Raw genomic sequence first — 27,528 nt, 5'->3', positions numbered from 1 at the left:
ACCACGCACCCCATAGATCCCATGCATCCCCACACAGCCCGTATACCCCCACATCACCACTCCCCGGCCCCACAGCCGCCCCGCCCCGGAACGCTCCGCTCGGCCGCCGTTTCCGTGGGGACCCCGCGGCGCAGGCGCACGGCGGCAGCCAAGATGGCGGCGCACACGCTGCGGGGCCTGTGCCGCTGGCGGCCGGGACTTCTCGCCGCCCGGTTCTCGCAGCGGGCCGCCGCCGGGACCGAGTACCGGAGCGCCTACAGCCTGGACAAGCTGTACCCGCCGCGGCAGGACGGCGCCGCCAGCGCTGCGGTGAGTGGGGCGGGGGGAAGAACACCAGGGAGGGGCGTGGCTCAGCCCCTGAGTGACAGCTGGTGGGCGGGGTTTATAGCAAAGGGCGGAGCCACTGGGCGGGGCTTAACACAAGGGGCCGTCCGTGCGGGTGGGCGGGGCTGATAGAGGGCGGGGCTGATAGAGGGCGGGGCTGATAGAGGGCGGGGCTGATAGAGGGCGGGGCTGATAGAGGGCGGGGCTGATAGAGGGCGGGGCTGATAGAGGGCGGGGCTGATAGAGGGCGGGGCTGATAGAGGGCGGGGCCATCGTGGGTGGGCGGGGCTTGGCATAATTGGTCCCGTCGTCGGTGGGCGGGACTTAAAAGGATGACGTTGCTGAGGGGCGGGGCCGCGGAGGGGCGGGGCCGCGGAGGGGCGGGGCCGCGGAGGGGCGGGGCCGCGGAGGGGCGGGGCCGCGGAGGGGCGGGGCCGCGGAGGGGCGGGGCCGCGGACCGGGTCCGTCCCCGCCGGAGCGATCGTGCCGGTGGGGCGGCCCCGCCGGCCCCTGACACCGTCATCCCACCATGTGTTCCAGGAGGAGACGCAGCCGAACGCCCTCGACATCCCCCTGGGTGAGTCTCCCCACAAAGCAGACCCTGGTTAGACCCGGCACTAGGGAGCCTGCGCTTAATGCACAGAGCTAAACCCGGAGTCTTCTCTTGCAGCTCGTCTGAGCGTGTCCTACAGCCACAGCAGCGGCCCCGGGGGCCAGCACGTCAATAAAGGTGAGGAAGAGACTTGGAAGAAAAAAATCCTGACCTCTAAGTTGTTTCTTTATACAGGGTGTTTCAAAAAGGTGGGCCCAATGTCAGAGTTACAGCGATTTCAAATTGGGTCCATCTTTCTGAAATACTGGGAGACTGAAGTTAAAGAGCATCTCTGTGCAGCCCAGTGCTAATTTTTCATTATCATTACCATGTGTTTTAATACAACTAAGTCTTCACAGCACTTAAGACCAGTGGTACCGTATTGGGTTCTCCTAGAAACCCCTTCCTGGGATCATTGTGGCTACACATCGCACAAAACGCCACTCGTGTCTAATCTGTTCTCAGTAATCAAACACACAACAAGCCAACTGGATTCTGAAACTTCACAGTGCAATAAGTTCTCAGCTTAATTCAGAGAAATTAAAATACTTCCTGTCCTGCCACTGCCATTAAAAATAAGGTAGTTAGTGACTGGTAATAGCAATAAATCTTGTAGTGTCTAGAAAGGCAAATGCTATGATTGAGTCTCCATTAAAATGTATAATTTGTCTTGTAGAGTGATATGGGAAGATACAGCAAGGAAAAAAAAAGTGATCTTTCAGGAAATGAATTCTAAAATCATCCTGTATTCAAAGCCATCAGTGAACAGACTGAATTATCTCCTAAAACTTACATTGAAAAAAAGACCTTTTTTTCCCTCCCAGTGAACACCAAGGCAGAAGTTCGGTTCCACCTGGCGTCAGCAGACTGGATTCCAGAGGCTGCAAGAGAAAAAATGGCATTGATGGTAACTGCCCTCCCCCTTCCAGCCATGGCTTGAATTTCACATTTTCAGACAGAACGTGACACGTGTAACAAGATTTCGATGACCACATCATGGTTTCCCCTCTTTAGCACAGGAATAAGATAAACCGAGCTGGTGAGCTGATCGTGAACTCTGAAGAGAGTCGCTACCAAATGAGGAATCTGGCAATTTGTCTAGAAAAAATACGAACCATGGTCACGGAGGCTACTGAGAAACCCAAGGTGGTGTCTAAGGAGACTACACAGAAACTCATAGAGAGGTATCTGCATTGAAAAAGCCTTTCATTGAGATGGATTCAGATTATCATGTTCCGTGATTTAGTTTTCAGCCTCTTTAAACAATCTTCTCCATACTCATTTGGATTCCATACTCATTTGGATTTTCTTTTAAAATATATGTATATATATATATATATCTCACTGGTCCGTTAGACCGTAACTGCTCTCCTGGGTAGCATCCCAAGAACAAGGACTCTTTTTTTCTGTCTGCAGACATTTGTCAGCTCATTGAATCTACATTATTACTGTACTCAAAGTTGAATATTTAAATGTTTTCTTGGTACACTAAAGCATCTTTTCATTTTGTTTTAGGGTGGAAAAAATGAACCGTGAACGACTACGACAGAAAAAGATACACTCAAATATAAAACAGAGCAGGAAGGCAGACTTTGACTGAACGGCAGAGATCAAAGTCCGTGGCATACCATCTCTCTAAAGGAATGGTGTCGGCAGCTGGAGATAATGCTCAACTCAAACTATATTGAATAAAAAATGGTCTAAAAGTGTAAATAAAAATATTTATCATCTCCTTTTGAACCTCGTGATACACTGTGACAGCCTGTCAATCATTGTGCAGAAAAATTACTGTTCATGTTTGAAACTAAAAATTCAGATTTGTCAGCTACTTTTTTTTAAATTCTTTGTCCTCTTCATCGGGTCATCTGCTCTGTGAGAGCACCCTCTGGTGCTGAACACAAACAACAGCAGATTTGGGGGGAAATTGCAGGAAAAGGCAGTCTAACTGCATAGCTAAGTAGTAAATAGAGTGTTTACTACTTCAATTAAATTATTTTCTCAAATTTTAGTTGGGTGGGTTTTTTTCTAACCAAAGAAAGCGCATGTCATTTTGTTAAATTAACCTAAAGCCACGGCAGGAATTTGTCAGGAGGCGGTTGCTCCCTGTGCAGAAACTGCTCTGTGAGTACGGGAGGAACGCCAAAAATCCTCAGGCTGAGTCTTTGGGGCTTCAGGAGTCACCGATCAGAGGACCCTATTCAAACAGGTGTAATGTCGATATCATCAATGCCAGTTTGGTTCATTCAGGGGTCTCAAAAATACAAAAATTACGCTTTTTTTCATCTTTTCATACAGCCCCAGTGGCCTAATGGATAAGGCACTGGCCTTCTAAGTCAGGGATTGTGGGTTCGAGTCCCACCTGGGGTGAGGAGAGTTGGTTCTGTTTTAGGCAGAAACTCGACATGGAGTGGAAAGCGCTCTCGGCTGGTCCCTGGGGTTTATCTGGGGCACAGCGAGGGGTGTGGGGCACTCACAGCACTTGGGAAGGACTCACAAGTAGGGTGTTGGCACTGCTTCAGATGTTATTTCTGACCCTCGAAATCATCACATGAACATCAGCTGGGGCAGTGACAGCCTCAGCTGAGACCTCTGACCAGGAGACCCCCTGCCACATTATCACCTGCTGCTCAGGCCTCCCTCAGATTTTACAGTAAAATTTGCAACGTTTTACTTAAATCTTCGGAGCCAGAGCTGGACACCAGGATTTGAGGGAGCAGCACATTTCAGAGATTAAACACACGTTCCAAAATGCTATGCCAACCTTGTGCACCTCAGGATGCCCAAGCAGGGGACGGGGGTGCGCTGAGCGTGCCCCACAAAGGGGTGAATCGAGCCCCCACAAGCCAGGGAACCCCAGGACCTGGTATTGGGGGTGTGGAAAAGAGTCACCCCAGATGGGACTCGAACCCACAATCCCTGGCTTAGGAGGCCAGTGCCTTATCCATTAGGCCACTGGGGCTCCATGAGAGCAAATTTTTAGTGCCGTCACTTAACTCTCTGATGGCCAGAGGGGAGCGTGGCCGCCAATACGTGGGGATGGGGCGTCCTGCACAGCTCATGGGAACTGACCGTCCCCAGAAAATGCGGCACCGGCCCCGCCACCGCCCAGCGCAGCCCCGGTTCTGTGCGCAGCCCTGAAACGCCGGCGGGGGCAGGCAAACAAATGCGAGCGGCTGAGGACCCCCCACCCCGCTGTCCCGCCGCGGCGGGGCGGGAGGTGCCGCTGCCCGCCGCCGGCTCTCGGTGCGATCAGCCGCCGCCCCGAGCAGCGGGGCCGTTCGCTCCGGACCCCGCGGCGCGGCGGGGGGGCGCGGGGCAGAGGTGGGGGGTGGCGGATTTTGCGCCGCCCCAGTGGCCTAATGGACAAGGCACTGGCCTCCTAAGCCGGGGATTGTGGGTTCGAGTCCCACCTGGGGTAGCAGCCGCTTTTTCCCCACCCTGGCTCTTTGCAGCAGTGCCCTGCAGGGAGGGGTGACGCGGGGACCACCCCCCGCACACACACACACAAACCCTGTGCCTCGCCCCAGCCCCGCGGTAGCTCACCAGGTGCTCTCTGCAGCAGCAAAATTCCCCAGCCTGGGCTGCTCCTGCCCTTTTACCTCCCCCCGGTAACCAGCCCCAGCTGGGGCTCAGCCCCGGCTCCAGAGCTGAGCTTCAAGCTTCATTTGGCCTCTACCCCAGGACAGGGCTCCCTGGACTGTTGCCCCACCATGGGGAAGAGCCCCAGGGACATAAATCCTCCCACGAGATCCCTGGGGATTTTCAGGGCAGATCCCACCCTGAAGCTGCCACGTTCCCTCAAGCTTTGCCCCCCACATCCATGAGGGGCCTAAGCCCCCGGGGATGCTCTCACCCCATGGCATATCAATTGCCGTCCCCCCAAGCCAGTGGCGATGGAAATTAAACAAGTCGAGTATCTCCCATGGCTCTAAAACAACCACGAAGGGACTCGAACCCTCAATCTTCTGATCCGAAGTCAGACGCCTTATCCATTAGGCCACGTGGTCCCCCATAACTTTGTTTTGGGGACAGTGACACACACCGGGGAGAGTCCCATGGGTGGCCCTGACACCCCCTGTGCATCACCCACACTCCCATCTCTCAAGGCCAGGGATGAGGGGAAGAAGAACAGGGACAGCCAGGGCCCTGGAGACACCTCGTCCTGTCCCGTGACAGCATTCGGTGTGATGGTCACAGTGCCAATGAGCCACCAGTGACAAGCACCCGCTGTGACATAGCACCACTATAGCATAACAGTGTGACACAAGGAGAAACAACACAGGCCTCATTAAGCTCCTGTCCATTATCAATAATATCCCCTGTGTTCTCCTCCCGGTGCAGCTCGGCTTCTCCCCAAAATGTGCATTTCTCATCTAACCCTAAAAAAAGGGTTCTGCCTTCTGCTGGCTGAGACTTAGTGCTGCAGAGGGCAGGAGAGGAGAGAAACAGCAGGAGCAAAACCTGGTGCTGCGCAAGCGAGGCCATTGCTGGTGGACGTCCCTGAGACCAAGCAATGAACCGGCACAGGCCCCTCGCGATGCTGCAACCAGGACATCCCAAGTGGGAGTCCACGTACAGCATCTCCAGGAGATGCAAAGAAAACGTTGCCCAAAAGACGCCAAGTGATCAACCCCCTCGCCACCCCCCAAAAAAACCCACCTGATGCCATCCAGAGTTGTAAGAAGGATGCAAAAGTGCTCTGGCCATGCTTTCAACCACAGCGCTGAAGCTGGTGACCCAAAAAGGTGGAAGTCAACTGGTCCCAGGTGACGCCAGGTGACACAACCCCTTTAGCTCCTTCCCTGGCCCCCACATCGCACAGGGTTTGCTGAGCAGCGCAGGGACCTGCAGCTCGGCTGCCTGGGGCTGCCAGCAGCCCAGCGACCAAGGCGTCGACGGGTTTGCTCCTTTCCAGGCAGCAGAGTCATTTCTTCCCACACCTAACAGAGAAAAAGTACTTAGAAAGAAACTTCACTTTAGGTTTTACCAGTGTGATATCACTCTGACCACAGCTGCCTTTTAAAATCCATTAATTCCGTAGAAAAAGACCCTCCAAGCAGCTTGTTAATGCAACAAACCTGACAGGGCACTACACCAAATTCATTTACGTGGAAGACTCTGGTCCCAGGGCAGCACAGCCAAACTGCGTAACCGCCAGCCACCAGGTGAGATGTGGTTTCTGGCAGAGGAGTAAAGCTTTCTTCCCATTAGAGCTTGTCCTGCTCCGGGAAGAGGTTTGCATGACACCTGCAGGGTCATCACCCCCCCAGCACCAGTTGGCTTTTCGTTGGGGGTCAGATGAAGCTGATGATACAGGGAGCAGCCGGAGGGGCTGAAAACACAGCTGAAATTCCCTGTTCAGCCCTGACCCAATACAGACCCATCTCTGCCTGGAGAAGGCTAAAAAACCAGTTTTAACTGCTCTACTTTTGCACCTTCTGGGACACTTTGAAAGGTCCCCATGCTCCAGGCGGATGGAGCAGACCCTGTGGTGTGTGCGCGCTCCCCTCCAAAAACCATCCTTTTGTTAACACCCCTCCAAAAATCATCCTTTCATTAACAGGTCGCAAGGCAAAAGCTGGCTGCTACTCCCTCAGTGCCAGCCTCACCTGAGCACTCAGCACACAGGACCATGCAAGCAGCTGGATAAAGCATCTGCCTTTGCACCGAAGCCTGGGGTGGTTTGTAGCTGCTCCCTGTTTCTTCCTTTTTTCATCAGGTCTAAATTGGGACTGCTGGCCAGGAGCAGAGAACCACATCATCCCAACAGCATCGTGTACAGACCATGCACAGCCCGTGTACAGCAGCCGGTGGCACAGCCAGCAAGGCTGGAGCCGCCGTGGGGGTCTCAGTGCCCCACGTCGTGGATCACCCCAGCTTCCCTCTGCGGTCTCTCCTCTGCAAGCTCTGTCTCCAGCGGTTGCGCTCAGACACAAGTTCAGCAGAGCCGGTTTATTTGCTCTTTGGGTTCTCCCAGTTCATTAACCTCTTCAATTTACATTTGCCACAGGAGATGGGGAATGTCTTCCCAGCAAGCAGCCAAAGCCAGCGCCCGCCGGGCAGCAGCAGGAGGTCCGGCAGCGGCGCGCGGGGCTGCTGGCACTAAAACGGGGAGAAAGAGCACAGAAACGGGGTAGGCGCTGGTAAAAGGGCGCCCACCCCAGATGGGACTCGAACCCACAATCCCTGGCTTAGGAGGCCAGTGCCTTATCCATTAGGCCACTGGGGCTGCGAAAAACGCGCGCCCCGGCCCGCGAGAACGGCCCGCGCCGCGCGACCTCGTGCAGCGGGGGCGCGAACGTGACCCCGCGCGTGACCCCGGGGGACCCCCTGGGGCTGCCGGGGAAGGGGCGGCGGGGGAGGCGGTACCGGCAGCGGCGGGAGCGGGGCCGGCCCGCGGGTCGGTTTCTTTCTCCCTCCACCCGCCCGTAAGGGGAAGAGGCGCGACGCGGGAACGGCTGGAGCGGGCTTAAAAATAGGGGTGGGGAAAAAAGGCACGACCACGAAGGGACTCGAACCCTCAATCTTCTGATCCGAAGTCAGACGCCTTATCCATTAGGCCACGCGGTCACCCGTGCTGCCAGCCCCGCAGCGATGCTGCCAACCCCCAGCATCACCCCCGGTCCCCCCCGGTCCCACCGGAGCCCCCGGCGGCGGCTGCGCCGGGACAGCCCGGGTGTGGGGCACGGCGGGGCCGCGGGAGCACGGCCGGGGCTGGAACGGCTGCTCCGCGGGGGCTCGGCCGTGGGACGTGCCGGCTGCCACCGCTGCGCTGGGGCGGGGGGACTGTCCTGCAGCCGGGGTCTTGCTGGGGGGAGGCAGCGGCAGGTGCTGCGCAGCGTGGGCGCTTGCTGAACATCCGAGTCATCCCATCATGGGATCGTTGTGGCTGGAAGAGACCCTCAAGACCATGGAGTCCAACCATTAACCCAACGCTGCCACGTTCGCCTCTAACCCATGTCCCCAAGAACCTCATCTCTGCATCTGCTCAACCCCTGCAGGGATGGTGACTCCAGCACTGCCCTGGGCAGCCTGTTCCAATGCCCCACAGCCCTTTACGGGAAGAAATTGTTCCCAACATCCAACCTCAACCGCCCCTGGTGCAACTTGAGGCCGTTTCCTCTCGTCCTGTCACTTGTTACGTGGGAGCAGAGACCACCCCCTCCATGGAACAACCTCCTTTCAAGTAGTTGTAGAGAGTGAGGAGGTGAGAGGAAAATGGCTGCAGGAAAGACAGACAGAGATGTAAAAGAAAAAAAAAGCCTCTAAGCGTTCCATCTTAACCATGAGGTCTTGGAGAAGAACCTCGAGAGCATGGGAGATCAGCAAGGGGGAGAAAGAGAAGATCAGTGGGGGTGTGAAGGGCTCGGTGCTTTGGGAAATGAGGACGTACCCCAGTGCCCGCAGCCTGGCCGCTGTGGAGCAGGACGGGCTGGCAGGAGAGCGGCTTCTCCTCCGCCTCCCCCCACATCACGCGAGCACTAATTCCCACTCCATTTCAGTGGGGCTGCCGCAGACTCTCGGGCCTGTAAATGAGACAGGATTTGCTTCTGAGTGGCTCTGGCTCCTCACCTTTTCTTTATGGAGATGGGGCCTTTCTTTTCCTCTCCCTCAAATTGTTGGATTTTTTTTTTTTCAATTATCTTATTTTTCCCTTACCACAACTAAAGACTGTTCCCAAGAGCCAGCTGAGTGCATCAAACCATTAGCAAGTTCTTCCTTCCAAGGCAAATAAAGACATAAAAAGTCTAGCTTCTGTTTACAAAATATCCATCCCTCATTAATATCAAATCGACTGCTACATAACAAATGACGTGTCCTGGAACTGTTCATAAGACACACAGGACCATTTGCCTCCTTATTTGGAAGCAGGAGACGATGCAGGGAGCTTTTATAGCCATCCTCACCTTTTCTCTTGGGACAGGTAAGCTGAAGAGGGATAGAAAAACCATGAGGAATTCTGTTCTCATGTGTGTGAGAAGGGATTTGCCTGTGTTAATGACATTTTTCATAACCACAGCTCCATACCCTTTCTCTTTTGGTACAACTCTGTCTCACAGGTTGAGATCTTACCTGATCCTCTCCTGATTCAAGTGGATTTTTGTTGTTGTTGGTTTCGCTAGCAGGGGCTGCTCCAAGGTACGTCTGCACCTACTATGATGTGGTTGAGCACCTGAACATCTCCTCTCACAGCAAGCTGCACACACACATCCTGCCCAAGACAAACCTGAAGGAGCCCATGGAAGTGACAATGGATTTTCTCCTGGTGGCTATTCTCTCTGTGGTAAGGACCCAAACCTCCTTTATACAGAAAACCGGGTGATTGCTACGTCAGGGTCTGAGTCTTCTGCCAGGCACGGCTGGGCCAGCAAGGCCATGGGGATGAGAATCTGCTTCTTCAGCTTTCTGCCGTTTTAAAGTATTTGGGGACGATATGGAGCCTTTTCTCCCACCTACTTCCAGGAAAAAGCTCCGAGGCAGGTTCAGACAAACAACCGCTTTATCGCAGGCTCTAAAAACAACCCTGTGGGGTACCTGAACTCAGCTATGCATTTGCAGGGCACTGGCATGCAAATGTCAACAATAATCTATTGTTTTTTCACATCGCTGGGACCATACGCTCCCACCTTTCAGCCGCAGGACCGAGATCCTCGAGCTCTCCTCCTGAGCTGAGCTTCTGCCGTCCGTGCTGTCCATGGCAAGAGCAACAGGGGAAAGCTGGGCTCTGCATCGAATATACCTTTAAAAAATCAGCTAAATATCTTCCATTTTGTCTCTCCAGGTCGAAAAGCTCCAGACGGTCAGTTTTTACTTCGTGTTGGACCTGGTAGGTCCCTCGAGAGCATTTCTCTCCCGTCATGCCCAGCATGACGGCTGGTGCCGAGCCCAGCGCTCATTTCTCTCTGCACCTTCTTTCCCCAGAGGTGGAAAAACCCTTTTGCAACCTGGGACCCGCAGGATTTCTGCAACATTTCCAAAGTCGTTCTGCCCATGGATATGTATTGGTCTCCTCCCATCTTCATTTTAGAGCGGTAGGTTCCCTGTTCGTTTTTATCCACTGGCTGAAGAGAAATATAATGGATGCCAATTGTTGGTATTATTGTAGGAAATGGGATCAACTCGTATGGTTAAAAGTTGTTCCCATGAGCTCTCTGCAACAAAGAACCTTGTAATTTAGCCTAACAGCAACCGCAGTTTGTACAAAAAACTCTGTAATGCTGTAACATCTCCAGAAACGTCCCATCTGGGCTGTAGTTAGAGATAAGGAGGCAGCAGAGACCAGCAACGGTGTGGAATGAAATGACCCTGAGCAGTTTGTTGTGGGACACAGGACGGCGGGTCTGGCAGAGGGACGGGCACTGCGGGCGGGGGGAAAGGCAGCTCGGCAGAGCCAGACGAGCCCCTGCCCCGCGGGAGAGAGGACGGAGTTACTTTAGGGGGTGCAGAGCTACTCCAGCCTCAGTCCAGCAGTTCTTGTGCAAGGTTTCCCCTCCTCGCTGCCACATCCCGGGGCTGGGTGACGGCACAACCCCCCCAAAAGGATGCTGACAGCCCCGGCTTTTGGGGGACTGAGGAGCATCCTGGCGCTCGGTCACTCTCCCCTTCTGTTTCCTCCAGAGTGAACGGACAAAACTCCAATTTGGATTACGTGACCGTCATGCACAACGGCAGATTCAACTCCACCCAGACCTTCCAGGTCACCTTAACCTGCAGCTTGATGATCCTCAAGTTTCCCTTTGACACGCAGATGTGCAACGTGAGCATAGCTTCGTATCTCCACCCAGGTACGGCAAGATTACCACGATTTGCAAAAGGAGGAATAGATCAGACAGGCCCTGGCTGACTCCTGGGTTCCTTGGCAGCACCACATGCTCACACTGGGTTGGGGTCATGTAACACCAGGGAAAACGAGCTCAAACACTGTCGTTCTGGTTTGGCTTGTTTCCCAGCAACATCTCTGGATGTTCTGTGGCACCCGGGACTGGTGTCTATGCACCAAAAGACTGGGAGGCTTCCTGCAACAAGGCTACCTGTCTGCATACAATTTTGCAGGACTGCTTTTTAAATGTACCTGAAAGCCACGGAAATGCAAGGGAATTAAAGACAGTTTCAGGGATCCAAAGTGCAGTCAGAGTTCATCCCAACAGGAAGGGTGGAAAAACAAGCAGAGGTGACACGAAACCCTCCAGCTCCCACCTGCAAAGGACAACTGCCCCGATTCACCAGAGGTTTCCCTTCTGATTCACGTTTCCATAGGTCCAGCCAAGTCTCTTCACCAAAGTCCTTTTTAAATTATCCCAGATGGGCTAAGAAACCCCAGCAGTGACAGAAATGTCGCCTCTCCCCATCTGCACACACCCTTGGCAGGCAGGGAACAGGAGAGGAAATAACTGACCTCTAATAAATACCTGAATTCTGCAATTTCTCTCCTCCTCCTGTCCAAGCAGTAACAGACCTTGTCATGAAGACAAGACGGACAGCAGAGGAAATCATGAAAGACAGCCAGAGTTTCTTCCTAACTGATGGAGAATGGAAGTTCACCAACGTGAGCATCATTGAACACATAGACGCGCTGGATGACGGAGAATTTTCTGTGGTCACCTACGTGGTACGGCAGCACTTTCATGTTATATTGCACTGATTTGCCACATACACACAAAAAGATAATTTCCTACATTAGGGAACAAGTATTTTCCCAGTACAGTAAGTCCCTTCCTGCTGACCTAAATTTTGTTCGTCTTCTTCACCAGATCTCCATGGACAGACGCTCCATTCTGTATGTTTTGAACCTGATCCTCCCAACGTGCGCCCTGTACCTGCTGGACATGGCTGTGCTGTTTGGCCCCAGCTCTCTCGAGGAGAAAATCGGTTTCCAGATTACCATCATCCTCGGCAGCTCCATGTTAGCCGTGATCCTCAACAACATCCTCCCAACCTCCTCCAACAAACCACCCATAATAGGTACCCATTTTATTGAATAAAAATTGATTTTTTTACACAGGTACCAACCTAAGGAAGGTCTTTGGGTGTTTATGGACACATTTATGAGCACTGATGTAATGAACAGATAAGATTTATCAGCTTGCTGGAGTCAGAAATATCCCCCCTTCCCCACCAGACAGCTGAACACTGATGGGATTACCTTCAAGAAAGTAATGCAAATTATCAAGAGTTTTCTTTGTTTTCTTGCTCCACAGTTGTGTTCTTCTTAGGCACCTTCCTGCTCATGATCATGGCCGTGTTGGACACCTTCTTCCTCTTGCACCAGCAGCACAAATCCCTGCGCTTCAACAAGACTCTCAGGAGCTTCCAGCAAGGTAAAGCCACCCACAACCTCTGGAACAAGGAGGTTTGGTGCATTTTACTGCAGGTTCCTTCAAGGGAGGGTGGGTTTGCTCAGGTCACACACCAACCCCACAGTGACGTGTTTTTGCAGAGGTGCTGGTGACAAGAACCATCAACAAGCTGCCCACGGAACGTCCCGCCAAGGAAGGCACCCAACGGCTGAACCTTCCCAAGAAGGACCAGGAAAAAGGGAGACCAGGCAACCCCCAGAGGCACCTGCCGGAGCAGGACTCATTCCTGCTAGTTCTGGAGAAGGTGCTTCTCTACACTCACTTCTTTCTGTCCCTGGTGTTTTTTGCTATTATTTCTATAAAATGGAGCAGCTAGAGACCAGCTCTGCTCGTTCAGTTGTTCTCCATTGTGCTGCTTCTCACCCCTCCACTGTCATTTTTCTCCTGCTTGATACACAGAGGTGCAGTTAAGTTGCCTAAATAAAATAAAATTTAAAAAACGAACCCACAGGGCATGAGATCTACATGCTTAGTGCTTTGTACTCTAGTTCAGTAGAACTACGTATGTTCTTAAAGTATTCTGTGGGTTAGCGAGGTATTTTAATAAAATAATTGTGAAATCTGGGGATGATGCCTTCATTCTGTCTCTAATTCTTACCACAAACATGGCCAACAGAAAAGGCAGTTAATGTCTTTCTCTTACGGAGATGTTTCCATTATGAGGAAAGGTGGTGTAAGAAGTCCAGCTCAGATAATTAAACAATGCAAGTCTGAAGTGTTTGTACTATTGTTTCTGTGAGTTTGAGTGAGATCCGTATCATTCAGAAACCCAGGACAGAAAGAATAACAAGATCACCAGGATTAACAGGGTGATACTTGTGATGTTTAAAATAATATATATATTTTTTTAATTATGTATCTCAACACATCCACAGTCCAAATCTTTTTGCAATTGGCTGCACCTAAACCATCACAACCAGCCTAGAAACCAGCCCCAGATCTCTGTCCGTAGAACCACTGAGACTTGTCTCCCATGGCACCACAGATCACAACTAAACACTCCAGCATCTCCAAAGGCTTTAACACGTTCAACTTCCGAGTAACTATTTGCCTGCAGTGGCAGAAGAACCACATTTCCTGCATGAGGGGGTTACAAAGATGAACAGACAAATTGTTTGAATTACAGAAGACACAACAGTACCTGGTTTGATCAACAAGCCCAGCTGGGACCTTGGTCCTTGCTAGAAAAGCAAGGTAGAAAAGACAAAAACCAGGAAAACTGTTTGCACATTACTGTATTGTTCCACATGTCTCAAAACCGTGCAACCTCATGTCTAAGATCTAAGCCACAGACAGGAGGGAAAGCACTTTATTTAAAAGATCATTGAGTCTGACAGTTGTTAGACAAACTGCCTCCAGACAAGTTTACAGATCAGCGATGGGTTTGTGGGGCCAGTACGGGTATTTCTCCTTGTCCAGTTTGGTTTCGGGGAAGGCTTCGTTCAAGTCTTCAAATGTCATCTGTTCAAAGGGAATCATGCTTTTGAGCTTCTGGAGCTGGAAGTGGGAGCAGAGACAAACATGTTACATGGCACTTGTCAGCAAGAAGGAGCTGGTGCTTCCTGACACGTGCCAGGCTGGGTTAAAGAGAATATTCACCAGGCTAAGTCTGGACTTACCTGTTGCTCGTACTGGGCAATTCGAGCCTTGGAAGCCTGCACGTACTCAGCAGTGCTCTTCGCCTATGGGAAAGCAGAGGACGTGGTGAAGATTTTTACGACAATGACATAGAGTGAACCTGTAACCCCATGCTTTAAGTTGGCACTAAAATTCATTGTCATTACAGTAGATAAGTGGACAGAATCTTGCTCAAATCCCAGACAGTCAAACCCTTCCATGTGCAGAGATCCTCTCGCTTAGTCAAAAGACAGAGGCACGTACGAAGGCCACAGCCTCCAGCTCTGCCCTGCCTGCGCAGAACATCCCTTCCCTCTCACCCCATCCCATCCTCGCACAAGTCAGAGACAACCTCGGCGTGAGGGAACAGTTTAAACACTTACAGCTTCCTGCTCTTGGGCATCGATTTTGGCAGTTTGTGTATCCACTGGCTCAGGAACCTTTAGTGCACTGAACTGTAAATCAGAAGAGAAAATGTTTACATGGTTTGCTTGGCTGAAATATTCCTTCACACCGAGGTCACTCTCCCCAGCAGCGGGAGCACGTTCCCTCCTTCCCTCCTGGGATACGCTCATAACCATGTAAGTTAACGAGCTTTCTAAAACCAGTCACTGCAGCTTGACTGTGTCCTTCACAAGCAGCACTGCTCACCTGCAAGCTGAAAGCAGCCTGTTCTGCACTGCTTAACACCCAGGACACATAACACTACACACGTTCATCACAGCGCTGCAGAGAGCAAAGCACAGTGCTGTGAGGAAGCAATGACATCTAATCCCAAAGATTTAACATATCACAGACTTATTTCCCCCAAGGCAATGCTCCCAGATCCATCTGAGATCAGCAGCTCCTCCCAGCCCTGGGAGGCCAATTTTCCTGCTGCCAGTGACACATGTCCTGCAGCAAAAGCCTCGCTTGTGCTTGTCAGCTCCTGCTTGCAAAGAGGACAACAACCCCTGCAGGGATGTGTGAGCTGGACACATTTCACAGGGCACAGAGCCACGCACCACCCCCTTCTGTGAGTCAGAGAAACACTTTGAATGTTTGCTTCAGGAGAGGCACTACCCAAATACACTCCCACAGCCAAAACAATTTACTAAGTTTTCTTTCACCAGCTTTCTCACCGTACAGTGCCACATGTTTCCTCCTGCAAGATGGTGCTGAAGTGACCTCAAGGTTGGTGACACCAGAGGGTGTAAAGCTGGGGCACCTGCCAGGCAAAACCAGCCTCCTCTGCCAGTTCTGGTGTGTTCCTCCCAACACCAGAGACATTCCCCTTTTAAACCTCCAGAGAGCTGACACAGACACTGACCTTCTTCTGAAACTCATCCACCATGCCGGATTTAGCAACAGCGGCCTTGTAGTGAGCCCAGTCGATGGTCGGGGGTTTCTCTGGCAGAGCAGCCAACCTGGAGAGGCAGAGGACACCAGTAACAACCAGCACCAGGAGTGACCCTAAGCTGTCACTTGCTCTCTGCCACGGTTACTTTCCAGAGTGTCAACAGAGCCAGGTAAATTTAGTTTAAATATCTTCAGGTCTGTCATTAACAAGCAGCAATTAATCATTTTTGCAAACCTCTCTGCCCTTGGAACAGACTTGTCTATATGGACAAGCAGAGCTCTGCCCACAGCCCTGTTCCACGTCAAACAGCTGCAGAGCAGCCCTGTCAGGAAGGGTCGGGCAGTTTGCACAACGCTGGGCTAGCGGCAATCAGCAATACTAACTGCAAACTGGAACACAGGAGGTTCCACTTAAATAGGAGAAGAAACTTCTTCTCAGTGAGGGTGCCAGAGCCTGGACCAGGCTGCCCAGGGAGGTTGTGGAGTCTCCTTCTCTGCAGACATTCCAACCCGCCTGGACACCTTCCTGTGTAACCTCATCTGGGTGTTCCTGCTCCGGTGGGGGGATTGCACTGGATGAGCTTTCGAGGTCACTTCCAATCCCTGACATTCTGTGAGTCTGTGACTGCAACAGCCAACGATGTTTGTATCAAGCAGTGGGTGCTGAAGGATTTGAGAAGACTCATGAGCTTGTGCGGCATTTAAGTCCTTCCTGTGCCGGCTCTGCTGCCAGGACGGGCCCGAGCTCGGCTCTGATGAGGTGAGGCCGGCAGGAACCGGGACCTGCGGGACCCGAGGTGATGACCGCCCCTTCTCAGGCCGCACACCAAAGCAAACTGCTTTCACAGAGCTGCTTTTTTACATTGCAGCTATTGTTTTACTCTGGGGAGAATTAAGTAAAGAAGATTTGCCAAGGAGAAGCCACCAGCTGTCTCAAGGGTGACCTGCCTCAATGCCCGCCAGGACACTCCTGCGAGACCAGCGCTACCGACACCCACCCAGGGCAGCACCGCAAAGGCCGAACGGTTCAGCTGCTGGTTGGCCGGACACTCACCGGGCGGACAGCGCGTCGCTGCGGGTCTTCAGGGCGTTGAACATGGCCCTCTGGTTGGGGGGCACCCTCTCGGCGAAGGCCGCCCAGTCGATGGCCTTGATGGCAGCTCTGCGGCCCGCCATGCTGCCCGCCTGCCTGGGAGAGAGAGAGAGAGACCGCGGCGTGAGGCTGGGGGGGCGGGCAGGGCCCGGGACGGCGGGGCTGGGGAGGCTCGGGGCCGGAGGGGGGGGCGGTTCGGGGCTGGAGACACCGGGACCGCCGGCACCGAGCGGGGCCTGACAGGACACAGGGCCCAGCCCCGCCGCGGCTCACGCCCCGGCCCGTCCCCTCCCTCAGCCCCGACAGCCCCGGGTCCCCCTCCCCGGGTCTCCGGCCGCCCCGGCCCCGCTCTCACCTTCACTGACCGACACCGCCACAGCGCCGGAAGTCCCGCCCCCGGCCCCACCGCCCAATCAGAGCGCAGCCCCGCCGGAAGGTGTCGCTCTCCGCCTTCCCGGTGACCTCCGCCGCTGTCCCGGAAGTGCTTTCCGCACCGGAAGCGGCGGCGGCGCGGGGGACGATGGCGGCGCGGGGGCGCTGAGCGGTTCCGCCATGGCCGAGCTGGCGGCAACGGAGGGGCCGCCGCGGGGTCGCACGCCCAGCCCGGGCCCCGGGGGAGCGCCGGGGCCGCCCAGCCCCCGCGCGGCCGGAGCGGCGGCGGGACCCGGTGGGGCTCAGTCCCCGCCCGGCGCGGCCCGGCCGCCCGCGGCCTCCAAGTGGGTTCGGCTGAACGTGGGCGGCACGTACTTCGTGAGCACCCGGCAGACGCTGTGCCGGGAGCCCAAGTCCTTCCTGTGCCGGCTCTGCTGCCAGGACGGGCCCGAGCTCGGCTCCGACAAGGTGAGGCCCGCGGGGACCGGGACCGGCGGGACCCGGGCGGCGACCGCCCCTCCTCGGGCCGCCTGAGCCCCCGCGGCGGCCGCTGTCACCGGGGGCAGCGCCCCGACTTGCTGCAACGGCGGGGTGACACCCCAGCTCCCGGTGTCCCCAGAGCCAGCAGCCCCTCTGTACGGGCAGGGTGACACCTCAGCTCCTGATGTCCCCAGGGCCAGCAGCCCCTCTGCATGGGCTGGGTGACACCCCAGCTCCCGGTGTCCCCAGAGCCAGCAGCCCCTCTGTACGGGCAGGGTGACACCCCAGCTCCCGGTGTCCCCAGAGCCAGCAGCCCCTCTGTATGGGCTGGGTGACACCTCAGCTCCTGATGTCCCCAGGGCCAGCAGCCCCTCTGCATGGGCTGGGTGACACCCCAGCTCCCGATGTCCCCAGGGCCAGCAGCCCCTGCCCCCGTGGTGTGGATGGGCTGAGCTCCATGGCAGCCCCACTCCCACAGTCCCCAGGGACACACGTGGCTCTGACCCACACCAGCTCTGTGTCCCTCGTGTCACGCAGCTCCCATTACATCCCTGGGAATGGGGCTGAGAGTCTGTAACCCCTCGGTCCTCTCCACCTCCTGCCGTGATGCAGCTCCTCAGGGAGCCCCTTCCCCAGCCCATTCGTGCAGCAGGGAGGGAACGGAAAGGAAACTTTCTGAGAAATGGGAATTTTAATGATTTCTCACTCTGAGCATGTGTGTATATATATATATCTATATCTCTCTCTATATATAAAATCTCACCTTACTCTCATAAAAGACCATAGAGCACATTCCATACATGGGTGGATAGTTTTGCAGTCATTACAGTGTATCTTAAGGATTTTGCAAACAGTTATTCTTGTAAACATGGGTTTTCTGTAGGTGCCACTGCACAGTGTTGTAAATATTTTGTGGGTAGGTCAGACTCAGATTATTCAGGTCTCTTGCCGCTTTGTTCTGAGTTTAATCAAAATATAAATCCTGGTTGTGATCAAAACAGCATGCACCAGCATCAGCAGGTAGAGGAGATGATGTTTCAAAGTGCTTTTATCACAGTTTTTATTGCTTTAGAGCAGATTGATCGACAGGACAAGTGTTGCTTTAATTTAAGGGAGTGATACGACAGACTAAAGCACAGGATTCATCAGCACTTCAAAGCTGCCTCAAGAGATGCTTTGGTTGTGAATCGTTGGTTATTTAATGACAATAGTTATTTGATTGCTAGAGTGACGGCTGGTGCACTGCAATGTGCATTTTCAGCAGTAGGAAGAAAAAAGAGCTACTTTAGTTATTATGTGCTGTCAGCTAGAACTGGAGACCCAATTTGCCTCCAGTGTCTCCCAGTTAAACTAGGGTGGAAAACAAATTTAGACAGAACACAACTGCCTGCTTTTGGTTTTTATTATTGCAGTGAGGAAAAACCGCTAATCCCTGCTTTCCTCTCTGGGTATACAAACTCTGTTCCTAGAAGGGTTTAACTGGAAGCATCGGCAGCATTTGTAGCTGAGTTCAGATATTGAAAAAAAAAAAAAAAAAAGCTGTTGGTTTAGATGTGGAGTCTTTATACCTTTCACAGCCAAATTAATCCAGGTTCTCAAAGAGAAACTGTTTAGTTTATTGTTTTCAACTGAAATGATTTTTTTCCTGGTACCACTTAACCATCACTGCTTCGTTCCCATGCACGCTCATCAGGATGAGACCGGGGCGTATCTCATCGATAGAGACCCCACGTATTTTGGTCCAATACTGAACTACCTCCGACATGGGAAGCTCATCATAAACAAGGAGCTGGCAGAAGAAGGTAAGAGAAAGTCACAGGGGAGGAGCTGCAAATGCTGTTAGAGAGCTGTATCCGAGAGAATCACAGAATCATTTTGGTTGGAAGAGACCCTCAAGATCACTGAGTCCAACCATTAACCCAACACCAGCACTACCCCATGTCCCTGAGAACCTCATCTCCACATCTGTTCAACCCCTCCAGGGATGGTGCCTCCACCACTGCCCTGGGCAGCCTGTTCCAATGCCCAAAAGCCCTTTCCGGGAAGAAATTGTTCCCAATATCCAATCTAAACCTTCCCTGGCGCAACTTGAGGCCGTTTCCTCTCATCCCGGCGCTTGTTCCTGGGGAGCAGAGCCCGACCCCCCCTGGCTCCAAGCTCCTTTCAGGCAGGTCAGAGATCAGAAGGTCTCCCCTCAGCTCCTGTTCTCCAGGCTGAACCCCCCAGGTCCCTCAGCCGCTCCCATCACACTTGTGCTCCAGCCCCTTCCCCAGCTCCATTCCCTTCTCTGAACTCTCTCCAGCACTTCAAGGGCTTTCTTATCTTGAGGAGCCCACAACTGACCCGAGGATTTGAGGTTTGGCCTCAATCACTTCTCTGTCCTGCTGGCCACAGCAGTGCTGGTACAAGCCAGGGTGCTGGTGGCCAAAAACCTGCCTGAGCACACAGCACCTCCTGACATTGCAATGTGTAAGGAGGTGAGCAAGCTGCGTTTCCCAGCAGAGTTGTTAGTACCATTAGTTTCTCAGAAGGCTGCTTATTAACAGGGATTAAATCATTAGATTCTGTATCTTCCAGGAAGCAGCGGCCTGAGGCTCACACACAACCCAACACTGATCTGATCAGCTCAAAGGTTTCTGGCAGAGGAAAAGATCTATTAGCACATCTCCACAGGCAGCAGTTCTCTACAAGCAGGCACCTTTGGTGACTTTCCCCTAGTAGAGATGTGCAAGTAAAATAGAGATTGTACCACAAGGTTTCTGATTCATCTCAGGGAAAATGGAATAATGTTCCTTAGAGAACCTCTGAGTCCCAGAAGGAGAGGACAGCTCGTTGGTCATTTTCTTCCAGCCTGAGAAGATGAGATCAGTGGCACAGCCTATTCAGAATTCATGGATTTTCTCACATCTGGGCTAGATTTGGAGTCGGGAGTAGCTGTTGCATCCCTGTAGCAAAATCATCTTCGTTCTACCCTGTACAAAGTGACAGAATTTCTCTCTGCTTTGGTTCCTTTCCTAGGAGTACTTGAAGAAGCCGAGTTTTACAATATTGCATCTCTTGTGCGGCTAGTGAAGGAGCGGATACGGGATAACGAGAACAGAACCTCCCAGGTAATGCCCAGGAACTTTTCCTTTATGAAGTCAGTTGTTTTCTGTAGTGTAGCAGAAGGACACGTGGCTGTAAATGCTTCAAGTAGCAATTTTTTTTGTTTAGTGGTCTTTAACAGGTGCAATTTGTGCTTTTAGGTAGATCCAAGGCACTGCTAGGAAACAGTATCCGTTGTGGTTCTGTAAGCACAAACCACTGAGTCATCTTGTTAGCACTGCAGGGAAACAATGAACAGTTAAACAAGAGGGGCCAGGAGAAAACTGGGTAGTTATAAAGCAAAACATACTGCTTTGGTGTGTAAAGAATAGTTCAAACTCTAAACCATTTTCTTCCCTTTAGATCTGTCTCTGTGGCATTTTTTCCCATTGCTGCTCAGCTGATATTAACACACTCAGCAGATTCAATTTCAGAAGAAAAATGTTTTCAAAAAGCATTAAACAGCTTTGAAAGCCAAAGTAGTTTTGCTTTCACTGGCCCTCAGACACCTGGAATGCTGTGGAGAGACACGTGCCAGTCGTGTGTACCTGGTTTAGAATCGGTTGGGTGGTCAGAAGGATGAAACCTCAAAAAGCCTGTGGGGCCCAGACTTCCTCAAATAACAAAATGACCGAGCAGGAGAGGCTTATTAATTGATTTCCTAGCTTGATACTAGTATAACAATTACTAAACTCGCACGTATTTTTCTTCTCCACGTATTAGGGACCTGTGAAGCACGTGTACAGGGTCCTGCAGTGCCAAGAGGAGGAGCTCACACAGATGGTGTCCACAATGTCTGACGGGTGGAAATTCGAACAGGTACCATTATCAAAAAACATCAGAGTCTGTTTGAAAGCTGCACATGCAATCAGCAGTTTGCTGTTTAATTGCACTTCATGCTGCTCTTCTGAATAACCACTCTGAGCTGAGCAGCAGTCAACTGATATAGAATAACTGACATGGAAAGGCAAAATTCACTCAAACTGCCAAGAGAGATTTAATTTTCTCTCAGGACTTCTTGTACTCTTGTCAAATCCCAGAACAATTCTTCCCTTCTGCATTTCATCAAATATACCAGGCTCCACTACAACAGTTTTATCCAGGAAAATTTTCAGAGCCATGAAAAAAACCCACAGCACAATTTTTCTGCAAGCTCAAAGCCACAACTCCTGCATTTGCTAAAGAGGTGCTGAGTGACATGAGAAAGCCACTTCCTGCAGATGCCTTTGTAACGCAGCCAGTTTCGGGACTCTGTGTCACTGAAGCTGCGTGTGGCATCAGTTCCAGATTTGGTTTCTGGAACCAAACGCAGTCCTCTTATTTAGGAGGACGGAGACCTGGAAACCAGCTGCCCTGCATGTTAATGCTATATTAAGAAAGTGCGGAGTAGGCTCGGGATTACAGCTCTGCCATCCTCCCAGTTAGTCCACCTCCAGTGCAAGGGGATGTTGTGGGAGATGTGCTGACACGAAATGAGGCACTGGATTAGCAGCAGCACTTGGCATCACTTCTTCATAACATCTGTTCTGTAATGCCTGAAAACTCCTATGGCATAGTGGAGAGGCAGCAAAAGCTCTTGCCCCTGTGAGCTGGCAGCAAAATCTTGTGACCAAGAGCCAGTAGCAGCTTTATGGAAACACAGTTCTCAAACACCCAGGTGTTGCTGTCCAAAAATTTACTTAACAGACGTCGCCTTTCACACGTGCACATAAACAGCCCCAAAACCAAAAGGCTGTAGGCAGTGCCCTGTACAGGAACCTGCACCCTCGCCTCTTTCCTAGTCCTGCTTTTCAAATCTATAACAATAGGGTCAAGATACTGGTTACGAGCAGGTGCTGGCGTGTTCCCTGCCTGTTCCCTCCCTCCGCCATCCACAACCTTTGCACAAACCACCGAGATCCCCGCCAGCCTCAGCACAAACATCAAAACCTATTTAAAACAGTATGGGAGGTGAGTCAGTGCAACACCCCCCCACATCTTCCTGCAGCTGCACTCTAACCGTACAGATAATTGTCCGTCTAGGAGGGCTGTTGACTGCATCTGTCTCATACATAAATACGGAGATCTCTCTTCTAAAGTCCTTTAACACATAGAAGTCAGGGTGCACGCTGCATATTAAAGTTTCCTAGATATACACAGATTATAAGATTCACATTGCTTTCTTCAGGTTACTTAGATTTATTATCTGGAAAGCAGAACTGAGTTGTAAATGACAAATTGGCTCTGCACTCCAGGATGTCCTTTTAATGTAATAATGATAAATGAGACAGATGGTATTTCTTGGATCAAGTCCAGACCCTCATCACAACAGCAGCAGAATATAATCCCATTTATACAGATATCCAACTCCATCTTGACAGCATCTGCATAAAGAATGGTGCCAGTTTGCCACATGTCCCCCAGTTAATTTAACATCTGTCTGTGGTAAAGAATTGCCTTTCCAGCTTTTACACATCAAAGTCACAAGGCAAGTTGAGAGCTCAGCTCAGTGTAGTCTGGCCGAGGCAGACTGTGTTGCCTGCCCTGTATCCGAATTAGCTGGATATTGCAAAATCTGACGTGTTTTCTGCCCTCGGTAACTGGAAAACGTTCTGTTGTGTTCAGCATTACAGCTTCAGGCTGGAATTTTTCCCTGGGGCTCCAGGTGCCAGTAGAGAGCTCCGGAGTCCCTGTGTCCCTGCCTCACACACACACACACAGAGGAAAGCCTGTGACACAGGAGGCTGCGGGGAGACACTTTGGCTCCAGAATGGGTCTCCCAGCACAGTTATACCTCACACAGCAACTGTAGGAATAAAGAAAAACTCCAGACTAACTGATAGTTCCCTTGGCTGTCTCCTGTGACACAGCTGATCAGCATTGGATCTTCCTATAACTACGGAAACGAAGACCAGGCAGAATTCCTCTGCGTTGTGTCCAGGGAGCTCAACAATTCTACCAATGGCATCGTCAAGGAGCCCAGCGAGAAGGCAAAGGTAAGGTGTCTGCTCAGGTGTATCGGCTTGAATTCCCCTACGCAAAGAAAATGTCCTTCTTACACCAGCGGATCCATCATTGCAGTAGCAGTTCCGCGTACTGGCTTTCCTATTACCTCCTGTACACATCATCTTCCCCTCTTGGAAGATCTCATGTTACTGCAGGACAGGAGCTGAGGCTCTTTGTCTGTTTCAAATGAAGACAAAAAAAATTGGAGGAAAGAGATAGACTTGGAAAAGGAGGACAGCATAGCAAGGACCTTGGAAGTTGGTCACATTTTGTGCTTGAAGAGACAAGCTTTTTTTTCTTCTTCCAACTCTGTTTTTTTCCCCAGGATAGCAACAAAAGGCAATGTTCTTAACTCCTGGCAAGCAGCTAAGCAGGATTTCTAGAGAAGGGGCTCAGTCAGCTTTAACCAGCCTGTCATTTGTTGTGGTAGCATAAAAGCCAGAAGCTACTCTGACTTGAGTCCATCTTTCCTTTTTCTGTAAAAAAACAAGGACTCTGAACACAAACTTTTGCAGCTCAACTTGTCCAAGGTATTTATAGAAGCTCTTTCCTTTTTCAGATTCTTCAAGAGCGAGGATCCCGGATGTAATCCAAGTGTCCACTCCATTAAAACTCCCAGATGTCAAAGGACAGTCGGGCTGGGCAGAGCACCTCTCCGCAGTGCAGCCGTGCCCTTGTACAGTAACCAAGCTAACGCAAAGCAAAGCCGAGCCTGTCCTGCCAACGGCGAGTAATTCTGGTCACAAGCAAAGGCTTCCCTCTGACCCTGGAAACCAAGGAAAGAAAAGGCTCTTCCAGTTGTATAGTCCTTTCTGCAAGTATTTGTTTTGGTTTTTTGGCCGGCACTGTATTGCATTTTTCCAGCTATGGCTGGGCCAGATTCCCAGTCAGAGCCTTTGCAAAGGTCGCTCAGGTCCACAGGAATCAGTCCCACTTTCCATAGGTGTGAATCTTGGGATTTGAGCTGTCCCATTTCTTGCACCCACATCTGCCACCAGAAGAAGTGCAGGGACCTTGTGGTGCCCCCCCAAATCAGAACAGGGCTTTAAAAGGAGGAACAAAACAACCACTCGTAAAAAAAAAAAAAAAAAAAAGCAAACCACAAACCTTTTCCATTTTTGCTTTGTCTTTGTTCCTTGTTCAATTCCTAAGAGCTGAGCTTAGATACTAAAGGGAGAGGAGTTGTGTGTACATCTAACACAGGTCTTGCTGTTAACACCGTTACATACGGGCTCCTGGCGTTTTCCAAAGCCTGTTACTCCACACGCATCAACAGAGAGACCTGTGCTCACCCAGAATAGTAACAGAGCGATCGTTCTGTCCCTGACACTTCCCTCCTGAAGAGTGGTGACATCTCCCCCTCCAGATCCCTGCCATGGCCGTACCTGAGCCTGGTGCAAAGTCTCAAGGTTGGGGACTCGTTGCTGCCAAGTTCAGCTTTGCCTTGTTTGTCTCCAGCAGCGCGGGCTCTGTCTCCTCCCTTCTCACCAAGGGGAGACTTCAGGCAGAACTTCTTTTGTACTGTAGCAAGCAGGTAGGTTTGTTTGAACCCCCGAGATCCTTTGCGGAGGAGATCCCTGATTTACATGCAGTGATTTATCTGCACCCCCCGCATGTCCCATGATCACCTCAAATGACAGAGGGACATCACAGAGTTGGGGTGGGGGGGTTTGGTGAAAAGTTGCCAAACTGGTGTAGTGTTTCTTGTCCAAAGTGATGTGTCAATTTTTGTGACTTTTTTTTTTTTTTGGAATGCCTTGGATGGATGTGCAAAATGTTTGTTTGTGCCTCTCTTGGATTCTAATCTTAGCCAAACCGCAGTGGCTGGTTCCCCTCTGTTCATCTGTGCCATCCCTAACCACGGGCATGTCCCTCCTAGTCTGGTAAATGGAATTTCTTAGGAATTTGCTGCATGTTTTTTCCCCCTTTCATCCTGGCTTTGTTCTTTGTAGCCCATGTGTCCAGGCACCTGGGTCTTTTTTTGAGTCAAGTCCCAAACCTGACGTTAAACACAAAGCTTCAGAGATGCTGGAATTCACAGACATTAACGAGCTCAGAGCAGATATTTCTCAATAAGGGATCAGAAAATTCCTCACCTGGACTGAGGATTTGGGCTCCTTTCTGGACGACTTCAGCTACCTGGAGTCTCCCTGAAGTCTTGAGACAGAATTAGGCAGGTTTCCCATCTTATCCCTTGTTGCTGACAGGGCCTTGCAATAGCAGAACGTTACCCACGGTCCAACAACCGGCTCAGCAAACAAGACGCTGAGCAACAGGACGCCGCTGCACTCTGCCTCCGTTCGCTGCTGTACGGACTGTCGCTGGTCCTCTCCCACCCTGCTTTGCCAACGTACCTCCTCCGGTGGAGGCTTCGCCTCATTCTCAAGAGAGACTGGTTAATTATCTGCGCTAGTTTAATCCTGGTAGCAACGGACCGTGCCAAATGTCTTTGGATTCATGTTGTGTCAGTTCAGGCTGTTGAAATACAGAAATGCAGCTGGCTCGCCGTCCTGCTGAAGAACCCAGCTCTTCTCTTCCTTCCATCTTCCCTGTTACAATGTGGTGAGATGGTTTCGGTGTGATCAGACCATACTCCTTGGCTGGGCCTAAATAACACTGTGATGCGTGTAGATCTCTCTCCTCTGTCACTATCTTGTAGCCTCGGTTGTTGTCCATCTGTGCTCACAGCTAAGAAATCCAGAAGCGCATGTACACAAGTTAGCAGCATGAGAAGCCCCTTAATGCTCTCATCTGTCGTCTTTCCCTTCCTCAGAGGAGGGAGTTTCTCGGAACTGGTCAAGAAATATCAAACTAAAGGCAACAGGAACTGGTCGAGCTGCTGTTGTCACATGGACGGCAGCGAGCACTTCGCTGTTCAGGCTGTGGAGCTCACAGCAACACCAGGTGCAAAGGGAAATTTTCTGTCAGTACAGCTCAAGTAGATAAAGATGATAGATACTTCGTTGCTTTTCTGAATCACCAAAAAATGCCATATGTGGTGCAGCCCACTGGAGAATTGCCTGATGCAAGAGCGATGCCATCACTCCTCCCCAACCCACAGAGAGCCTAAAAATTACCATCGCTGGTTGAGCAGAGCAGCTATTTAACTCACACATGCAAGAAAGACTTCTCAGAGTTGCATCTTGGTTTTCCCCTTCACGTTGCAACAAGGACGTGCCAGGAGATTGAAAACTTTGGGTTTGATTGCAAGATCTTCAACAGAACAAGCTCGTGGTGGAAAACCAGTCACTGGTACTGGACACTGGATTCTTGGACGATGTTTAGGACCAGGCATGCAGCCCATCTGGAGCAGGTACATTCCTGGGGAGGATTTCTCCTTTCCTGACTTTACCCTGAGACCAAGGACTGGTCAGCATTATGCACCAGTCGTGTCCCTTCTGTGCTCAAGACAGGGCTTTTCCTTCCATTGCCTTTCACTCAGTCACAACTATATCAAAAGTAGCACTGAATTAGGATGAAATTTGTCCCATTCACTGTAAAAAAAGGTATTGTGCTATGGTGAGCAGGGGTAGATTACTGGATACCCAAGGGTGCTTGTGCCTCTTGGGAAGGTTCACTTTAAAGCGTTAATCCTGGAGATGGAGAGTAGGACACTTTAGGTTCGGGGTTTTTTTAAACTTTCCCAGTGGCCTAAATTGTCCCATTATGGCAAGACTGGAAATAACTTCGTAAAGTGTCTTTGTTTCTGCACATTTTTAAAAAAAAAACAGTGGATTTTTCTCAGGGGTGACTGAGTGGGCTGAGGCGAGGGGGACACAGCTCGCTGCGGGCGGTGGGACGGAGCAGCCCCCCAGTCCTGCCGCTGGGCCGGGGGCTCCTCCCCTCGGGTTTGCCTGCAAACCCACAGGTTTTGTACAGTTTGTCACATCTCAGTGCCCTTTGCTACTGTTTCTCTTTGTTTATTAAATGTGTTTGAATAACAGTTGAGATGCTGTGATTTTTTTTTTTTTTTCAATAAAGATTGTGAAATGGGTTTGAAAAGTTTGAACAAAGCCTGCAGCCTGCTGCTTTCTCTGCATCCATTTGCCACCTTACCACACAAACACTGCATTACGGGGAAAGAAAGGTGAAAACTGGGCACCTGCTCCTGGCTGCAGTTAATTTATAACAATGATTTGCCAAGAGGAGAATATATAATTAGATTTTGAAGTCCTTCTAGGTTAGTAACAGAGAAAAAGGCAAAGTGAGGCCTGTTTCCAATTTTCTGTTATACAAAAGAATCCAAACTTCTACATTTAGCTTTACGGTTTCCACAGACACAAACA

The 27,528-nt window shown here is 51.4% G+C and overlaps 4 protein-coding genes and 6 non-coding genes across 10 annotated transcripts; 5 read left to right on the top strand and 5 right to left on the bottom strand.

Annotated features, from left to right (window-relative positions):
• The first annotated feature begins 137 nt into the window (after positions 1–137).
• On the top strand, positions 138–2,656 carry MRPL58 (mitochondrial ribosomal protein L58). The gene is made up of 6 exons (XM_065647963.1): positions 138–309; positions 865–901; positions 995–1,054; positions 1,741–1,823; positions 1,931–2,100; positions 2,432–2,656. The coding sequence occupies exons 1-6, from the start codon at positions 154–156 to the stop codon at positions 2,514–2,516; spliced, it is 591 nt and encodes a 196-aa protein (XP_065504035.1). The 5' UTR covers positions 138–153; the 3' UTR covers positions 2,517–2,656.
• Positions 2,657–3,210: 554 nt separating this feature from the next.
• Positions 3,211–3,283, top strand: TRNAR-UCU (transfer RNA arginine (anticodon UCU)). Its single transcript has one exon. It is a non-coding gene; the product is annotated as a tRNA-Arg (tRNA).
• Positions 3,284–3,802: 519 nt separating this feature from the next.
• On the bottom strand, positions 3,803–3,875 carry TRNAR-CCU (transfer RNA arginine (anticodon CCU)). Its single transcript has one exon. It is a non-coding gene; the product is annotated as a tRNA-Arg (tRNA).
• Positions 3,876–4,261: 386 nt separating this feature from the next.
• TRNAR-CCU (transfer RNA arginine (anticodon CCU)) lies at positions 4,262–4,334 on the top strand. The gene has a single exon. It is a non-coding gene; the product is annotated as a tRNA-Arg (tRNA).
• A 516-nt stretch (positions 4,335–4,850) lies between these two features.
• TRNAR-UCG (transfer RNA arginine (anticodon UCG)) lies at positions 4,851–4,923 on the bottom strand. Its single transcript has one exon. It is a non-coding gene; the product is annotated as a tRNA-Arg (tRNA).
• Positions 4,924–7,072: 2,149 nt separating this feature from the next.
• On the bottom strand, positions 7,073–7,145 carry TRNAR-CCU (transfer RNA arginine (anticodon CCU)). The gene has a single exon. It is a non-coding gene; the product is annotated as a tRNA-Arg (tRNA).
• A 268-nt stretch (positions 7,146–7,413) lies between these two features.
• On the bottom strand, positions 7,414–7,486 carry TRNAR-UCG (transfer RNA arginine (anticodon UCG)). Its single transcript has one exon. It is a non-coding gene; the product is annotated as a tRNA-Arg (tRNA).
• A 1,308-nt stretch (positions 7,487–8,794) lies between these two features.
• Positions 8,795–12,589, top strand: LOC135996277 (5-hydroxytryptamine receptor 3A-like). The gene is made up of 9 exons (XM_065648099.1): positions 8,795–8,840; positions 9,043–9,200; positions 9,699–9,743; positions 9,839–9,948; positions 10,535–10,701; positions 11,365–11,525; positions 11,668–11,878; positions 12,115–12,234; positions 12,354–12,589. The coding sequence occupies exons 1-9, from the start codon at positions 8,795–8,797 to the stop codon at positions 12,587–12,589; spliced, it is 1,254 nt and encodes a 417-aa protein (XP_065504171.1).
• Positions 12,590–13,493: 904 nt separating this feature from the next.
• Positions 13,494–16,759, bottom strand: ATP5PD (ATP synthase peripheral stalk subunit d). Its single transcript, XM_065647868.1, has 6 exons — positions 16,677–16,759; positions 16,283–16,417; positions 15,200–15,296; positions 14,274–14,345; positions 13,893–13,955; positions 13,494–13,770 (listed from the first exon to the last, which is right to left on the bottom strand). The coding sequence occupies exons 2-6, from the start codon at positions 16,402–16,404 to the stop codon at positions 13,639–13,641; spliced, it is 486 nt and encodes a 161-aa protein (XP_065503940.1). The 5' UTR covers positions 16,405–16,417; positions 16,677–16,759; the 3' UTR covers positions 13,494–13,638.
• Positions 16,760–16,838: 79 nt separating this feature from the next.
• On the top strand, positions 16,839–27,230 carry KCTD2 (potassium channel tetramerization domain containing 2). Its single transcript, XM_065648058.1, has 6 exons — positions 16,839–17,161; positions 18,867–18,975; positions 20,192–20,283; positions 20,981–21,076; positions 23,107–23,232; positions 23,802–27,230. The coding sequence occupies exons 1-6, from the start codon at positions 16,874–16,876 to the stop codon at positions 23,829–23,831; spliced, it is 741 nt and encodes a 246-aa protein (XP_065504130.1). The 5' UTR covers positions 16,839–16,873; the 3' UTR covers positions 23,832–27,230.
• Positions 27,231–27,528: the final 298 nt, after the last annotated feature.

This window comes from Caloenas nicobarica, chromosome 18, assembly GCF_036013445.1.
Source record: "Caloenas nicobarica isolate bCalNic1 chromosome 18, bCalNic1.hap1, whole genome shotgun sequence".
Classification (NCBI taxonomy): domain Eukaryota; kingdom Metazoa; phylum Chordata; class Aves; order Columbiformes; family Columbidae; genus Caloenas; species Caloenas nicobarica.
Note: the sequence above shows the minus strand (reverse complement) of the source record. Positions and strands in the feature narration are given on the sequence as shown.

Coding starts and splice junctions, on each gene's coding strand:
- MRPL58 (XM_065647963.1), top strand. CDS start 154: ATGGCGGCGCACACGCTGCGGGGCCTGTGCCGCTGGCGGCCGGGACTT. Junction 310..864: donor ACGGCGCCGCCAGCGCTGCG/GTGAGTGGGGCG, acceptor CATGTGTTCCAG/GAGGAGACGCAGCCGAACGC. Junction 1,824..1,930: donor GAGAAAAAATGGCATTGATG/GTAACTGCCCTC, acceptor TCCCCTCTTTAG/CACAGGAATAAGATAAACCG.
- LOC135996277 (XM_065648099.1), top strand. CDS start 8,795: ATGCAGGGAGCTTTTATAGCCATCCTCACCTTTTCTCTTGGGACAG. Junction 10,702..11,364: donor AGCTTCGTATCTCCACCCAG/GTACGGCAAGAT, acceptor CTGTCCAAGCAG/TAACAGACCTTGTCATGAAG. Junction 11,879..12,114: donor CAACAAACCACCCATAATAG/GTACCCATTTTA, acceptor CTTGCTCCACAG/TTGTGTTCTTCTTAGGCACC.
- ATP5PD (XM_065647868.1), bottom strand. CDS start 16,404: ATGGCGGGCCGCAGAGCTGCCATCAAGGCCATCGACTGGGCGGCCTTC. Junction 14,346..15,199: donor TGGATGAGTTTCAGAAGAAG/GTCAGTGTCTGT, acceptor TCTGATTTACAG/TTCAGTGCACTAAAGGTTCC. Junction 13,771..13,892: donor TTGCCCAGTACGAGCAACAG/GTAAGTCCAGAC, acceptor TCCCACTTCCAG/CTCCAGAAGCTCAAAAGCAT.
- KCTD2 (XM_065648058.1), top strand. CDS start 16,874: ATGGCCGAGCTGGCGGCAACGGAGGGGCCGCCGCGGGGTCGCACGCCC. Junction 18,976..20,191: donor CAAGGAGCTGGCAGAAGAAG/GTAAGAGAAAGT, acceptor TTCCTTTCCTAG/GAGTACTTGAAGAAGCCGAG. Junction 20,284..20,980: donor ACGAGAACAGAACCTCCCAG/GTAATGCCCAGG, acceptor TCCACGTATTAG/GGACCTGTGAAGCACGTGTA.